Below are 16732 nucleotides of genomic sequence, written 5' to 3'. Positions count from 1 at the left end.
AATAAAGCACTTTTCATCCTGAGTTTGGGTTGAAATATACAAAAAAACAGTCAACAAGTCTCCTAATTTTCTCAAACTTTCACCAAAGCTATTAAAGTGTAATTGGTGGTAGCTTTAGATGGATTCAGGAAACAGAGCTGACATCCTGCAGAGCCTTGATTGTGTGTGTGGTCCCCTACTGTACATGTGCATTAACACACACACACACACAAGCATGGTATAGACGCCCATTATAGTATCGGGTTAATTTTTGTGTTCTTGATTTCAGCTCTTGTGGGTCGACGTGAATGCCTTTTCTCATGGTTTGATGATTTATACTGGAATCCAGAGAAAAACCGTGAACTTAAAGGTCCAGTATGTAACATTTGAGGAGGGTTACGGGGCAAAACATGAAATATACTACTCATAAGTATGTTTGTATAAATGTATAATCTCTTAAAAATAAAAAGTATTTCTTTTTTAAAGCCTTTAGAATAAGCCTTTTATATGTGTGTGTATATATACATTTGCCTACAGCTGCCCAGAATGGACAAAGCAGTCTTTCTCATTTTAGGGATTAAGGATTGTTTTCGTAATCGATTAATCTGTCGATTGTTTTCACGATTGATCGAGTAATCGTTTGGTCCATAACCTGGAAATGGTCGTTTGTCAAACCTGGAAATGATGATGTTCTCGAATGTCTTGTTTTGTCCACAAACCAAAATGATTCACTTTTAATGATTTCTTTGTTTATATGGAGCTAAGAAATTAAGCATATGTTCACATTGAAGAAGCTGAAACAATCAGAAATCCTGTTTTAATCATTGTTTCAGCAAATTTATGTGATTGCCTGTTTGTAAAGAAGTATTTTTGCACAAAATAACTTGCTAACAATGCACGCCTTGATATTACTAAACCATTTTTCTTAACATTAATTCTTTCAAATTTGCTTTTTGTTTCACCAGGAGCTAGAAAAAAAAATGTACATATATATGTATATAAATATATGTATGTGTATATATATACATGTGTATATATATATATATATATATATATATATATATAGTAATGTGCTTTGAATGCAAGACTCATACTGTACATGTACTGAAGTCATTTCATGCTGCAGTGTTGACTTCTTTACTGAAGAGTCCAGTGTTTAACAATTAGTGACATCTGGTGGTGAGAAGGCAGATGGCAACAAATAAACATGCTTATTGCCAAACATGTCAGAGAGCTACGGTGGCCTGAGCAAACCAGAAAGGATATCTTTCTTCATTGCTTTAAAACCCGAAAAACACATGCTCTGCTGCTGGTTTACAATACATATTCTAAGGCTGCGAACATTAATAAGTGTTATTTTAAAGTAATTATACTCTGAGAATGTTAAATTTGACCAATAACCCCTTGTAAATGTTACCCTTTTGACCTTTAAGTGAAGAATTTGCAGGCTCTAGCCGCCACTGTGGGAGTGGATGAAGTGTAGGAGTGGAGTGTAACCTCATATCAGTGTTGCGGACACACATGTTTCAATTAAAGCTTTTTATTACAAAACGTTACAAAACTAGGTATAAAAAAACAAGAAAGTGTGTAATGGAGCACTGAGAAATAACAGAAAGTTATCATAATTTAAATAGATAAATACCGATACAGTCCACATCTTCCCCAGCACAGTGTGGGGCTCAGACTGAGGGGCACAGCTGCACTGATAAGAAAAAAGAAAAAACAAACAAACACAGAAACAAAGTGGCCAGTTTAACCTTTGACCCCTGTGCCGTTTGATCTTGATGTTACGGCGATGACGTAAGGGTGAGAGCGACTCTGGTTACGGATTTGACGATGATTCGACGAGAGAGGTGAATTAACCTTTTTTTGGGGGGGATGAGCAAAATGAAATGGCAGATGATTTATGTCACGGTTGCATCACAGTGTTAACACAGAGCGAGTGCCATCCCGCACGCTCTGGTGCTCGTAACCAAGTTTGTATCATGTTTTCTGGGGGGGATGATGATGATGATGATGATGATGATGGTCGTGTCCTGTGGTTAATTCTCCTGACAAGAACCTGCAGGGGAGGAGAGCGAGAGTGAAAAGTTACTGCGATGCATCACCCCGAATGAAAAGATTACATCCCGATTCATTTCGACTTTATTACAAAAGGCACAAAGGGGGTTTTCATCGCGACTGAAAGGAAACACAAGATGTACGATGTTGAATCCACTCAAATTCATCATCAATTCAAAGAAGTCTGTCTGTGGTGTTTCCTGAGCCAGGGTGAGTTATAGTCTGAAACTCTTCCTCGGCCCAGTTAAAGCCTCTATGACGCTGTTCTCTGAGATCACATGTCAGTTAAGACGTGCAGCAACATCAGAGGAACAGGAAAGCATCCTCTGTGGGAACCTGAGGCAGAGAGCGAGCCGGACTTTCCCTGTATCTGCATCGAACAACAACAGCGCTGTCACCGTTTCAATTATGGAGAAGAGAAGAACCAGGGTATTTCATTTCACTGCATGTTATTGCGCAAGTGAAACAGTCTTGTATAAAGTACCTAAAAGGAGATACTTGAGTAAAAGTACAAGTATCTTACCAGAAAATGACCTTTTATATTATTATTACTTAAGTAAAAGTCCTTAAGTATATGACATTAAGTGTCCTTAAGTATCTAAAGTCATTTTCTGATATAAAATGTACTTACGGTTTAGAACTAAAAGTATTTAAAGAGTAAGGAGTAAGGATTGAGTCATGGTGGCTCAGTGGTAGGGCATGTTGTCTTTCAACTGGAAGGTTACGGGTTAAATTCCTGGCTCCTTGTGTCCTTGAGCAAGACACTTAACCCCACGTTGAAGCATGTGAATGCATGAACGGGTGAAAACTGTCGTTTAAAGTAGCTCATCAAGACTAGAAAAGCGCTTTATAAATACAGACCAAAATACCAACTCTTCTTCTTCTTCTGGTTTTATTTGGTAGTAACGAGTAAAAACGATAGTTAGGGGAAATGTAGTGGCGTAAAAGTGAAAGTTACTAGAACTATAAATAACAAAGTAAAGTACAGATATGTGGCGTTAAACGTAACATATTCTTTTAGGTTGATTAATATCGATAATGGTCTTCTTCAGGAAGACAAAAATCATTCAATTAAATCAGTTTAATAATAATTTCCCTCCATTAACTAATCACAGTACAGACACAGGACGTCATTAAGTCACTGAAAGAATTGGAGTTGCTTAATGTGGGCCTTTACTAGCTTTTCATTCATTCATTTTTTTAAACAAGAAAGTTGGACTCCCCGTTTTCACAAGGCTTCAAATATAGAATGTGTAATGCGGTCATGTCACGGTCACTCACATGTGCCAAGGCGCTCCTCGAGGAAGCCGATCTGCTCGCTGAGGGAGTCGATGCGGTCCAGTTGCTGGAAGGAGTGCGAGAGTAAGGTGGTTTTCTCCGACATGCCCTCGTCCAGCGACAGCGGGAAGACACTGGTGAACGGGGCCAGGACCAACTGCAACTTCTGGAGAGGGGGAGCAAGAAACCAGCCTCGTAAACAGGAACAATGCCGTACGCTCCCAAACACTAGGATTTTAATAAAGCCTCATAAAAGGTTTTAAAAAGGACATGTCTGGCATTTCAAAAGGAATTAAAAATAAGGGGTTTTACATGATAGGAGGAGCAGGCTGGGAGGTATCAGGGTAGGTGGCTTTGTGAGTGTGTGTGTTCTTGTATGGGTATCTTTGGGAACTAAGGGAGTGAGGACATTTTTGCTTGGCCTCACATTCCGTCAACACTTAAAAGGGCTTTTTGAGGGTTAGGACAATAAAATACAACACGCTCAACGTCCTCCAGACATTTTTTACGCTCACAAAAGAAGAAAGAGGACACATCTTTGATTTTGTTCAGGGTGGATATAAGGACACAGGGGCCAAACACGCGGTTCACAGACCAAATGCGGTCCGCGACTTAATATCATGTTATTATGAAAACACGACCGAGGCACAGCTGCCACAAAGATGATCAAATATAAAACTAAACATGTTTGTGAGCCATATTTTTATAATCAATGTCTTACATTCAGCATTTAATTATGTATATTTAACATATACACATATATATATATATATATATATATATATATGTAAGCTTGTTTAGTGTTTCACAGTTTCCCACATGTTATTATTGACCTAATTTTAGATTGTCTTTTCTACTTCCTCTTGGTTATTTTGTAAAAAACAAATGTGATCTATGAGCTTTCTGTTGTGGGCGTGAACCGAACTGGCGGCGAACAGGCTCCGCAGAAACCCTGCTGCTGTTTTTACACACAAATATGTAAACTATGGCATTCGGAACTTTATTAAAGCACTTTTCTTTCCGAGTCAATCATTTCATTTTCACCAAAGCTATTAAAGTGTAATTGGTGGTAGCTTTGGATGGAATCAAGAAACAGAGCCGACATCCTGTTTTTTTGTTGTTGACATTAATAGATTTGTTTTGAATCGTACGTGTGTTTTTATTGTGAAGTTCACGTCGTTCCATGTCGAAACAAACACTTTTACTTTGAAATTCTGTGAAATGTCCTCACGAATGTCTTTTATTTAACCAGACTGGATTCTCATTGGGCTCCACATTATGTGAGTTTGACACCTCTGTGTTAGGGTAAGGGTTAGGCATTAAGTTGTGATGGTTGAGGTAAGGGTAAGGGTAATGGTAAGTCCTCACTACGTATGCTGTGCAAACATGTGTGTGTTCATACCTTCTCCAGAAGCTCCACTCTGCTCCTCAGGCTCTGCACCTCCTCTGTCACATTCTCCACCAGGTTTAATTGTCCACCTGCAGAAACAATACAGAGTACACGTCACAGGATGTTGACTGCTGTGTTTATGGTGTGGCTGTAGATCTGAAAGAAAGAAAACTGATGTATGTTCAATCCTCTTTTCTACATCCAAGGTCTAAATCTTGGAAGATTTCTTGGGATTTCATGGAGTTCTTCCATCATTCCTTTCTTCTTCTAAAGATTCATGGCCACTGTAACGTCCCGAAACTACAAACCAGGAAGAGGAGGTGTCGAGGGAATTTTGGGGGGCACGTGGGGGTAAATCATTGATATGGGAACAGCTAAAGTCGCGGATACCCAAGCTGAAGGAGATGCCACTAGAAATAGACGGGCAGTCTTTCATTCCTCAGTTATGCAGAGGTGTCTGCTCGCCTCTGGTCATGGGGAATGTCGTGGGGAATGTCCCCGGGGGGCAAGCGGGACACAGATTGCAACGCAGGATTCAGAAACCAACCCCTGCGTCCTGGCTGCACTTCGGTACACAGGCCGATAACGGCTCAATCTCTCCCAGATGTTGTCCATTAATGAGACAGGAGGGAGTTGAGAAACAGGGTGAGGAGGAGAGGAGAGGAGAGGAGAGGGAGGGAGGGAGGGAGGGGTGGCAATGACCCCCCCAGCAGACAGGGTTGATGGAGCTGGAATGAGAACACAAGTGTGGGCCAAGAGTGAAGAGAAGGAGACGATGATGGTGGAGGAAGCGGGGGAGAGAAAGATGAAGATGAAGAGTCCAAGACTCCTCCACAGCAGCAGCTTGGCAGGGGTGAGAGGAGCGACGGTGCACCTTTAAAAGCCCGCGTTTACGTCGGTGATCTCCTGACACGGCCTGCCATGTGAAATGAGATAAAAAGAATGCACGGCCCGGAGCAAAAACAGTTCTCATTTACAAGGAAAAAAAAAACCTCCCTGCATTTTTTACACGTGAGAGCCGAGCGTTGAAACTGAACACACACTCCCACAAATAAGCTCTATCGCTTTCACCAAGTAGAAAGATCCATCATATTCTCTTTTTTTTCTTCTTCTTCCTCCTCCTCCCCCTAACTCTTTCACTCTTTCCGTGTGCTTTTCATGACTCGGCAGTATTGTGAGGACTCAAATCAATCCGTATCATGTCGAGTGACGACAACCTCCTCTTCATGTGTGAATCAAGTCTTGTGAATATTTGTGTGAACGCTGAAAGACAGGACGGCGTTTGGAGCGGGGCCCGAGACACTTTGGCCGAGTCTGACATTAATACGGAGATTCATTTTCTTTTTGGAATGCTTGACAGTGTATAGCCTTGGTATTATTTACAGTACAGTAAAAAAAAAAAAATTTGGGAAAAATCAAGAGAAGTCATCTTTAAAGGTTCATGCTGCATAAATCCCCCAAAAGAGCAATAAAGCAGAACCCGGACTGGGATTTATCCTGGGGTCAACGAGCACGTCTGTAGACAGAAGTTATATTATGCTGTTGCTAAGATACGGGGTCAGAGACAACATTGCAACATTTTTTTTTTTTTTTTCAGGGAAACTAATGGAGTGTGTTTGGGGGATAGAAATATTTCTATATCAGCATGGGGGTCTCTATTAAAGTCAGATGTCTGCTTTACTCACAGGACTCACAGGAGTCAACTGAGTCATTATCAAAGTCCAAATGGTTCCAGTCCCACCGCATGGGGGCCAAACCGCAGCACATCTGTCTGAAGTCGGCACCAGTCGCAGTGCATTATTACTCACGGTACGAGTTGAGAGCGGCATAGCGCGTACCAAAAGTAATAATGGACCGCGAGGCTGGCTATGATCCTTTCCTTCTCCACTCTGCTGCTGCTGATGCTGCTGCTGATGCTGCTGCAGGACATAAAGTTTCACGACGTGAAGTCAACGCACACACTCATTTACCTGCGTCCGTGTGACCACCCACTGTTCCCTGACTGGTTTGAGTGGGAGAGGAAGGTGCAGCAGCAGCAGGAGGAGGAGGAGGAGGAGGATGTGGAGAGGGAGGAAGGCTTTGACAGGAGCGGCCGTCTGAGGCGAGCCTGAAGCCGTCTCTGCACGCGCACCGATAGCTGCCAGCTGTGTTCACGCACTCCTGCGCGCACGGCCTCTGTTCACTGCACTCATCCATATCTGACAGAGAGGAGAGACGGGGGGAGGGGGGGGAGGGGTGTGTGAGTGTTGGGAAGAAATGCGATACTAATACTAATGTGTTACTTTAATATTATCACTTTAGTCATCATTTTATAATCATGAAGCAAAGTAATGATAAGTTACTGCATGCTTTTGTGAACATGTTTCTTCACTGAAACCAACCTGGAAATAACAATATACTGAATAGCCACCAGGGGGCAAAAAAAAAACAAGCCATTTGAATGGAAGTCTATGGGAAAGTGAGACTACAGTACGCCTCACTTGATTTACAATGTTTTCCTGAGGACTTGAGTCGTCTCAACCTCCCGTTTCTGGTCTTTTTCAATCCCACATGATGCCAGTTTTATTGATTTTTGGGACATAAAGTGAAGTACACCGGTCTGGTTGACAGCTGTTATGAGAACATTGGTCTGCAATAAAAATGCAAGTTTTCGAGGTTTTAAAACAAGAGCTTAGATTAATCTGGGTGTTAAGTCACAATCAGTTGCAACGCTAACGTTGGGAGAGAATAATATTTGAGAGGCTTTGAGAGGCTGCCTGTAACGTAGTTACACTAACACTCTTACTTTTGCGTTTCTTTTTAATTTAATCTTTTTAATGTCCATGTCTTGTCACTAATTCTCCTGTCATTTCAGATCCCACCCTTTCCTCCATGCCATGCAATCAACTCATTTCCCTCACCTGGTTTTCCCCACCCATCTCCTCACCTGCAGTCCATATGCTCATTAGCCCCTCTGTGTATATATATATACTAGTCCATTTTCATTCGACCCCTGCCAGCTTGTCTTGTGTGTTAGTTTTTTTCTGCCAAGCGTTCCAGCGTTTACTAGATTGCCTTTTGTTCTGACCATGTTTGCCTGTCTTGGACTTCAGATTACTGCTTGTTTGCCTGTTTTTGGACTGATTTCCTGTTTCCTGCCTTTTCCTCCACATACTTGACTGTAATTCTGTAGTTTTACTGATCATTTGTGTGGCTTCAGTTCCAATAGAAGAAGAACATTTTAAGATATTTACAAAAGTAATATAAAGAGTAAAGTAATGTATTACCTTTTTAAAGGAATAATATGTAATTCAGTTACTCACTTCCTGAGTAACTTGGTGTGTGTGTGTGTGTGTGTGTGTGTGTGTTTACCTGATTGACACTGTTGGCCCGTCCAGCCCAGCGGACAAGCACACTGGTTGGGTTTAAAGCAGGTGCCTCCATTTATACAGGACTGTGGACACACAGCTGTAAGACACATTGAAAGGTAGGGGGTTTAGTTGCTTGGTACTTATATTGGGAACCGTTGCATGTGCTTGATTATTCCTAGGATGGATGCACATTTGAATGCTTCAAATATGACGCTACAGCCCCTTGAGCTTGGGACAAATGACAGATGTAGCTCTTCTTCTTTAGCTTATAGCCTCCAGATGGCCATCAAAGTTGTAAGGGACAAACAAAATACAGTGTAAACAGGCTGGAGAAGACATTGTCTCTGTTCAAGCTCCATCCTCGGAATATGAGCAGGAGTGAAAAGTATTTAAGACACCAATTACAAACTGGAGATTTAAGTTAAATAATAAAAATGTCAAACTGTGGTTCTTTCAGGTTAGAAGCTGAAATATTTCTTGATTATTTTTTTTTTCATGAGTTGCCTGTTTGTATCTGGCTAAGAAATTACCCAGCTCATCGTCCACCATTAAAATCGCACCTTGTCGTAAAGTTTACTGTAGGATGGAGCTGTTTCCCTCTGCTTATGCTCTCTGTGCTGAACCAGGCTGCCTTAAAAGTCCACTGTGCAACATTTACAAGAGTTTATTGGCAGAATAATGGCTTCAGAATAAAATAAAATAAAAGTTGTTGGGTTTTCATAGCCTTAGAATTAAGGATACACACATATATATATATAGAGGTAGGGTTAGGGTGACTCAACTTTAAAACATCTGTAACTATGGAAACCTCATCAACTGATGGACCGATCCACATGCCTTTGGGAAAGAGGGGTGTGAGCTCCATTCAGTCTCACCACTAGATGTCACTAATGCTCACACGCTGAACCTTTAACTTATTTTGTTTAAATCTCGACTAAGAACACAGTGTATCCAAGTCCAAGGCAGCACATATGCAGTATATATACATATGTATATATACAGTATGTAGTATACTATATATATATATATGTAGTCTACTTGTTTTGGTCTTGTCCTGCCTTTAACATTTTAAAAAGCATCTCCACTGATCTAGTTTCACGTTACCTTGGTTGCAGTTGTGAGAGTGAAACCTCCTCCAGCCCGGGCAGCATTCTGGGTAGAAATGTGAAGGAGACGTCACTCTGCTCACCTGTCGGTACGCCACAGAGTACACAGTCCTGCGGAGACAAAACACAGACGCCCACATGGCAGTTAGAGGTTTCTGGGTATTCATGTTGTCATCGCCTTCATGTGTGCAGTGGAACTCGTCCAGTTTTATTTTCTTTTTTTGTTATTTTTTTTTTTTAATCTCTCCAGGTTCTGTCAGACTGCTGCTGCTGCTGCTGAAAAAAAAGTCAAAGTGACCCTAAAAAAAATGGAAAAGGGTCAAATCGTTTCATCAAAGTGACGAGAGAGAGAGAGAGATATGCACAGAAATACAGTTGTGAAACGGCACTGTGGTTTGTAAAAGAGAGAGGAGAGAATGTTAAAGTGTGTGTGTGTGTATGTGTGTGTGAGTGGGGCGGGGGGGGGAGAGTGTGTAAGTTATGGAGGGAGACACGGTCCAAAACAAACATCCCCGCCATCTCTGCAGGCCAGCGGTTCATTTCCCGTAGTTACACAAAGTACTCGATATTTAGAGTTGGACCAAATATGTGCCATCACGACCCACTTGTGTGCAAAACACATATTTGTGTGTGTGTGTGTGTGTGTGTGTGTGTGTGTGTGAGATCCATGTACGACTGCAGCTCTCATTCATCCCCTTCCCAAACATGCCCAACACTGTTTACCCCCTACATTAAACAGCGCTTGAATGTGTGTCTCCGGTCGTCGTGAGTGTCGTGTTTTTGTTGTTGTGAGCGGTGTGTTGTTGTTGTTGTTACGTTTGTAAAGAGAAAGAGAGAGAGAGAGAGACTCACTTGTATGTGCTGCAGAGGCGATGCCCCTGACACAGGGTGATGTAGGGCTTGTGCACCGGTTGTACGTAGGACTCCGTTGCCATGACAACGCTGTGCCGGAGCTCTCGGCCACACACCCTTCTCCTGCGAATAGGTAGACATGAGATCACATTAGAGACCGTATATATATATATATATATATATATATATATATATATATATATATATACGTGTGTATATATATAGAGAGAAAGAGGTGTAAGTAACACAGTACGTGTACTTTTAAAGTAGTTATTTTAAAGTTTTACTTTAAGTGTGGTTTTTTTTGGAAGTACTGTACTGTGCTACATTTAAATCACATCCGTTACTGAGTGAGGTGAATAATTGATTTATTACATTTTCCTGAGGAATTAATGGTTGTAATGAATGTTTCAGGTCTTCTTCAACAGTGCATGGTGTCAATTTTGTAAATAAGGTTTTCCGTTGTGATTGACAGCTGATATTGTCCAATAGGAGCCTGGTTGCAGGTAACAAAATAAAATAAAAACTGACTTTCAGCTAGAAAAAAGCTCTTAATTGAAAAGCTTGAAAACGGCCACTTTTCGGTGAGTCTCAGTGTCATTAAAAGTCGCAGGCTAATTACTCGTGACAGATCCTCGTAATCACTGTGTCATGTTTAAAAGCTGACCTCTGACCTCTTGGGCTCCACTTGACCTGTCATGTAGCTGCTATGGCTGCGTGTCTGTCTAATAATGCTCCAGAGGACAGAGGAGGGCCAGAGCTTTGGTCCCTGAGAGAGTGCAACTCTCTCAGGGTCACATGTCATCTGACCGCTCTGTGTATATATACACACACAAACATTTCTGAATGACAGCTGAAGTGGACTCACTAAATGACAGGCCATAATAAACACAGGACGGGGTACGGAGTGAGCTGTTACCCGTGGTGATGAGCGAGGAAGTGGGGAGTGGCCATCACGTGCAGGATGAAGAGGGAGGAGGAGAGAAGCAGCGTTTGGTACATCGTCTCCCAGTTTCCCACGTTCCCTCGTTCAGGCTCTCACACTCTTCTCTGTGCCAGTTGGAGGCAGGATGATGATGATGATGATGAAGAGGAGGAGGAGGAGGGTCCTAACGTCTCCTCCAGGGAGGATCGCTCCAGCTACCTGTGAGCAGAGGAGGAAATGTGAGATGATGATTATTATTATTATTTTGGTGAGAGCGGGAAAAAAAAAACTCCTTGGCACCGTTTGCCGTCAGGAATCTGCCCGAGCAGAGAAGTGGAGTGAAACGTGGACACGGTCCAAGAGTTTCAACAGAGGAGGACGGAGTCAAGTTCATTCCTCTGTAGCCACAGTTCAGAATCTGTCTCCCTTTGAAGAGGCAGACCACGAGAGGGACACACACACACACACACACACACACTGAGGGTTAGGGTTTGGTGCAGCTATTCTTCTTAGGACACTTTTGACTTCCAGCCTAAACAAAGTGTTATCACCAACCTTAACCAGAACCACATTCAAATCTCATCCCTACATTTTTTTTAATTGCTTCATTAGAACCAGGTTTTGGTCTCCATGAGAAACACTGACTGACACTGACAGACCCGGTCATGTAAATGTGAACGAATGTTGACCACCACTCATCTGCGTGAGAAACCACAGGCTTGTTACTCTTGAACCCTGAAACGAAAGCACGGAGCCGGAAGTCGCCACGTCACAGCCAAACGAAAAAGTGGCTGAACGTGCTCGACACTCGTGAGCCAGGGATGAATTTGAGCCGAGCAATAATGTCTCATTAGTCCATAACAGAGAGCTGCTGTTGTGTAACGGCTGGTTAGGGACACACTACTGATGTTTTCTTTTATTAGAAAATATCCAAAACAGTAGTGCTGAGTAACGTATTAACTGTACGGCCAGGATGGGAATCGTTTCTTAACAATTGTACATTTTGATTTGAAAACCACTAATTGCTTGAACATTTCCTGCTTTGGTTTGCTCATGTGTTGTGACCCTTCTTTCCAACCACTACACCTTTTTCCAATCTTTCTCAGTTTGAGTGTTTTCCCCCCTCTGCGTGTGATTTTGAAGGCCGTAAAATATGAGTGCATATTTGTAGATGCACTACATCCTCGAGTCTACAGAGTTTTTATGAGCGGCAGTAAATATATCGGACCTGTACGTCCAATATCTGACCTGTGTTTTAAAAGTCCGGCGTGTGACACTGAGGCGCGTTTATGGGCAGATATTAAATATACTACCAACACGTGTGTATGTATCAGTATATAATGTTTAAAATAAAAACGTCTTTGGTTTTCACGGCCTTACGTTGAGCCTTTTACGTGTACTTTAGGGGCACTTTAAGGGCCTTGTTTTACAGAGATGTAGGTTTCTACAGAAGCCCGAGTGGACAAACCAGTAGCTGGATAATTTGCTTTACACTTCAAGTTTATATTCCTGTGTACAGTTTTATTCTATTTTTCTTATTTTATTCTTCTACCTCACTATTTTATTTACCTTTATTTAAATTTTAATTGTCATTTTTATCTTGTTTTTAGGACAATAGGGGCGCGTCGCAATTTTAATTCCACCGAAAATGTACCTGTGACGATTAAACAACTCTTGAATCTTGAATCAGAAAGAATCATTTACGTCTTTCTGGGTGTGTAAAGTTGCTCGGCGACTCGTTTGGATGCGTCCTCATTCCGGACAAATATCACAACAGTTCAGAGTAGCTGCACCTGCACAGACTCTGAGGCTAAAGGGACTAAAGACAAGTTCATAAGACAAGAAAACAAAAGGAAAACACTGATTTCTTCACACCACGTTAAGTCATTAAGGGAGAGTGAGCTCACAGTGTGTTTGACAGTCAGTTTGGAGCTGCTCCATGTTTACTGCAGGCAGCAGACACTAAACCCTGGGGGGAAAGTGTGTTAACTGCAGCTGGGTGTGATTGCAGGTCATGGTGACTGTGGCCTCACTTGTCCTGGATGCTAAAAGCATCCGAGGACATGAGTTGACATGTAACCAGGATCTTTATAGTGGTAAAGGACGCCCACATCATTCACCAGTCACTGCAGCACTGAGTGTGTGTGTGTGAGAGAGAGAGAGACTCTGAGGAGTGGGCGGGGCCTTTTTGAAGACAACATGTGTTTTAAAAGACATACTATTCAGGTGTGGTAACAGGTTGAAGTATTGCGATTCTGATTTGATTTGATTTGCAGTATTGTGGCTTTTAGTCAGTGCTAGTTTAAAATTCACTGTGTAATCATTTCAAAATGTGATGGAGCAATACTTCAAGTTTTTATAATATTACTTAAGTAAAAATCTTAAAGTATATGACATTTACTGTACTTGAGTATCAAAAGTAATTCTCTGACATAAAGGAAGTTGTGGGTTTAATTCCTGGCTCTGCCAGTCAATATGAGTCCTTGAGCAATACACTTAACCCCATGTTGCAGTACATGAATGGGTGAAAACTATAGTGTAAAGCATCAAGACTAGAAAAGCTCTATATAAACACAGACCATAATACCAGCTCTTCTTCTTCTGGGTTTATTTGGTAGTAACGAGTAACAAGATAGTTAGAGGAAATGTAGTGGAGTAAAAGTAAAAGTTGCCAGAAATATAAATAACAAAGTATTTGTACTTGGTTACATTATTTACCACACTGAAAACTACACACCACACAACCAAAACCTCTTAGCACCCGTGTGTGGGATTTAGTGACATCTAGGGGCTAAACGCCATATTGCAACCAACTTTATCCCAGTATTCATGGCAGCAGGAACTATCATGTGACCTGGTGCAGGTGCACATTAAGTGTCTCTGCTGCTGGTTTAATGAAGGGCGTGGCGTCTAATACGTCACCAGGATGTAATGGATGGCAAATGGCTGTGACTGGATAATAGTTTTCTTATTATGATGTTATGGAAGTCTTAAATATCAGTCATGGGAATTAATTTATAAAAGTTATGTTACAAGCATAATTATTTTTATTTATATCTATATTCATATATATATATATATATATATATAGATCGATAAGTTGTATATATATATGTTATATGAGTCTTAAAAACCCATCCTGTTCTGCAGGGCATGCCTCATACTCGCCACGAGAGGGCGCTGTTTCCCAGCACAGCTTCAGTGCTTTAGAGAAGAGCAACATGCTTCACTCACGTACGCGCACACAAAGTTACACACATGAAGTGAACATGTCCACATTCATGTAAAGGGAGAAGAAGAATAAAATAAACACACACATTTCCCTACAATGAAACTAAGGAGATGATCATGTGATGGACGCACGCGCGCGCGCGCGCACACACACCACAGCGTGCCAGTACCAAGGAAAGGACGCATGCATGGATACAGGATTAGTCACAAACCGTGCAAATGGATCAATCAGCCTCCACAGACAGATCACACACACTCGGACAGTGTGGAGGAGCAGCAGGAGGAGGAGCAGGAGGAGGAAGAGGAGGAGGAGAAACGTCCGCGCGCTGCAGGAGTTAAACCAGTGATGAAAGAAAGGCAGAAACAAAGTCCGCTTCTACAGTCAGGTTTCTCCTGGAACTCACAGTATCAGAGAACATGGGGGGTGATGGAGAGAAGCACCTCCTCCTCCTCCTCCTGCTCCTCCAGCTGGGTGTCCTGCACCTCACACTGACGGGGGGTGGGAGAACCCGTCTGTGACGTCATCGCCTCGCTTTAAATTCTTCAATTTTTTTTATTTCCTATTTTATTTTAGTACACATTACTTTGCATACTCCATCCTATTATTGTTGGGTTTTATTTATTTATTTTCATTTTAGTTACTTTTATAGTTTAATATTATGATAAAAGTCTGTTTGTTCTACAGGTTTTTTTTATAAAATAAAGACAAAAAAACAAGTGTAATTCCATTTCTTTATGTGGGTTTATGCTGTGGCTGGTCTGTGGCTGGTGTGATTTAAGGATAGTTTCATGTGTTTAAATGACTCACATAAGCTGTGACACAGACTGAGTGCATTGTTATCACTGCTCTTCCCTCCCAACATGTTTCCATTATGTCAGTTATATCAAGTCCATATCTTCCTTTTCTTCTGCCGGTCGTTCTTGCTGGAGGGGGCCGTAAACAAAACAACTGCCGCTGACTAAGCTAACTGTAAATAAACGCTTTTTTTTTTGAACGGCATAATAATTGTGGATTTGCTCAAAGCTCCTAAACAGATCAAACAGATCAAAGGCACTGTTGAGGCTCACATGTGCACCAGATCGTTGGTTTTAAGACGGACTCGAACAGAAAATTGTGGACTTCTCCTTTAACTCGCTAACCAAATATAAGTGGGAACTGTGCAAAGGCGGCACATGACCAAGAGGAAAGGAATTGGACTTGTAGCTGGAAGGTTGCCAGTTCAATCCTGGGATGAGTCAGGAGCTGCGGTTGATGGGTTAAATGCAGAGGTCAAATGGGTGTGTGTGCCAAATTAACTCATTCTAAGTTTAATTCTAAACTAAATGCTGATTTAGGTCCAGTTTAGTGGTAAAAAGTGTCAAATTTTAATCTGACATTAGAGCATTTAAGGCTTTTTTTGTATGGTGCATCACTAATTTATGCTCAAGACCAATTATTTTGAATTAAATTGATTTGACCTGAGATGCTTTGGTTCACAAGTGCAAGCTGTTACTTACTAATGTCCTTTAGTCACATTAGTGACTCATTATTCTTCACAGAGGCTGCATTTAGAGTCCATTTACACACTCTGAGAGACACAGAAATGTCAAATAAAGTCAACCTGACATGAGTTTTACTGTAAAAATGAAAGGTACGGGAGTTAATGTACTGCTCTATATGTGAGGGTTCAGCAAAAGGATCCCCTCATTGTCTTACATGAATCTATATTATACATATACTCTTTTGCACAACCTGTAACACTTTGACTTTGTTAAGATTATTAAGATTATTTGATTTTTTTTTTAAAAGAAAAACCCAAGTTTCCGCTTTCATGAAGATTTTTTTTTTTTAAAAAGGCCTTCAAAAAGGTGAAAATTAAATAATTGATTCATTAAAAGTAAAAAAAAGAACTCAAATCTCTTACCCTCGCAGTATGAGGTCATCAGGTGCATGAGCGTGCACAGGCTGAGCGGCCGCCAGAGGCACCAGCGGCCGCACCGGTGGATAAGAGGATTCTTCCATGGTGCCCATTTCTTTTAAAGCTCGAGCCGCTGGTTTGAAATGAAAACCCCTCATGGTTGATCCGCGTTGCTCCCCGAGAGTCGACTGGCGACAAATGAAATGTCTTTGGGCGTTTTTCAGTTGCTTTTTATGCAGCGCTTCCTGTGGAACGCAGGAATTGGATGGACAATCCCAAACAGGACTTCCTGTGAGTGTTCGCCGCTGATAAAACCCCTCTCCTGCACAAACACTCTCCATCCTGCTCAAACCGCTTGACGAATCTGATTTTGAAGCATTTTTCTGCCCTCATTGTGGCGCAGCCTTCTCACCTCTGGGCCTTCTGCTCTGCACGTGTGAACCCACACCACGGCAAGGTTCCATGTATTCACTGAGCGTTAAACTCATCCTCATGCAACGCCACCCGTCCTGGAGGTTGGTGGCACCATGGCTGCTCGTATAGGCTCATGTTTACAGTGGTTGAGATCGAAATCTGTGAAATTGCCGCTTGTTAAAGCCAAACTGTTGCAGATAAGGAATGAGATTTTCTCCAGTGCTTCTCTTTTCTGTTGCAGCTCCAAC

General features: G+C 41.7%; 1 protein-coding gene across 2 annotated transcripts; it reads right to left on the bottom strand.

Annotated features, from left to right (window-relative positions):
* Nucleotides 1-1503: 1503 nt before the first annotated feature.
* Nucleotides 1504-16268, bottom strand: egfl7 (EGF-like-domain, multiple 7). Of its 2 annotated transcripts, none has more exons than XM_058617975.1 (9): nucleotides 16077-16268; nucleotides 10936-11160; nucleotides 10017-10139; nucleotides 9163-9275; nucleotides 8060-8155; nucleotides 6679-6906; nucleotides 4721-4797; nucleotides 3322-3484; nucleotides 1504-2041 (listed from the first exon to the last, which is right to left on the bottom strand). In XM_058617975.1, exons 2-9 carry the CDS (start codon nucleotides 11016-11018, stop codon nucleotides 2022-2024), a joined length of 903 nt encoding a protein of 300 aa, XP_058473958.1. In that variant the 5' UTR covers nucleotides 11019-11160; nucleotides 16077-16268; the 3' UTR covers nucleotides 1504-2021. The 2 variants fall into 2 exon arrangements, with proteins under 2 accessions (XP_058473958.1, XP_058473959.1); XM_058617976.1 differs by lacking the exon at nucleotides 16077-16268 and adding an exon at nucleotides 14385-14519.
* Nucleotides 16269-16732: the final 464 nt, after the last annotated feature.

The sequence above is a fragment of the Solea solea genome, chromosome 19 (assembly GCF_958295425.1).
Source record: "Solea solea chromosome 19, fSolSol10.1, whole genome shotgun sequence".
NCBI lineage: Eukaryota > Metazoa > Chordata > Actinopteri > Pleuronectiformes > Soleidae > Solea > Solea solea.
The sequence above is the reverse complement of the archived record's forward strand: the minus strand, read 5'-3'. Positions and strand labels throughout refer to the sequence as shown.

What these genes read in the sequence shown, in the direction of transcription:
- egfl7 (XM_058617975.1), bottom strand. Translation starts at nt 11,018, where the DNA reads ATGTACCAAACGCTGCTTCTCTCCTCCTCCCTCTTCATCCTGCACGTG. An exon ending in TTCCTCGCTCATCACCACGG is followed by an intron (nt 10,140 to 10,935) that starts GTAACAGCTCAC and finishes ACCTATTCGCAG; the next exon opens with GAGAAGGGTGTGTGGCCGAG. An exon ending in CGAGGAGCGCCTTGGCACAT is followed by an intron (nt 2,042 to 3,321) that starts GTGAGTGACCGT and finishes CCTCCCCTGCAG; the next exon opens with GTTCTTGTCAGGAGAATTAA.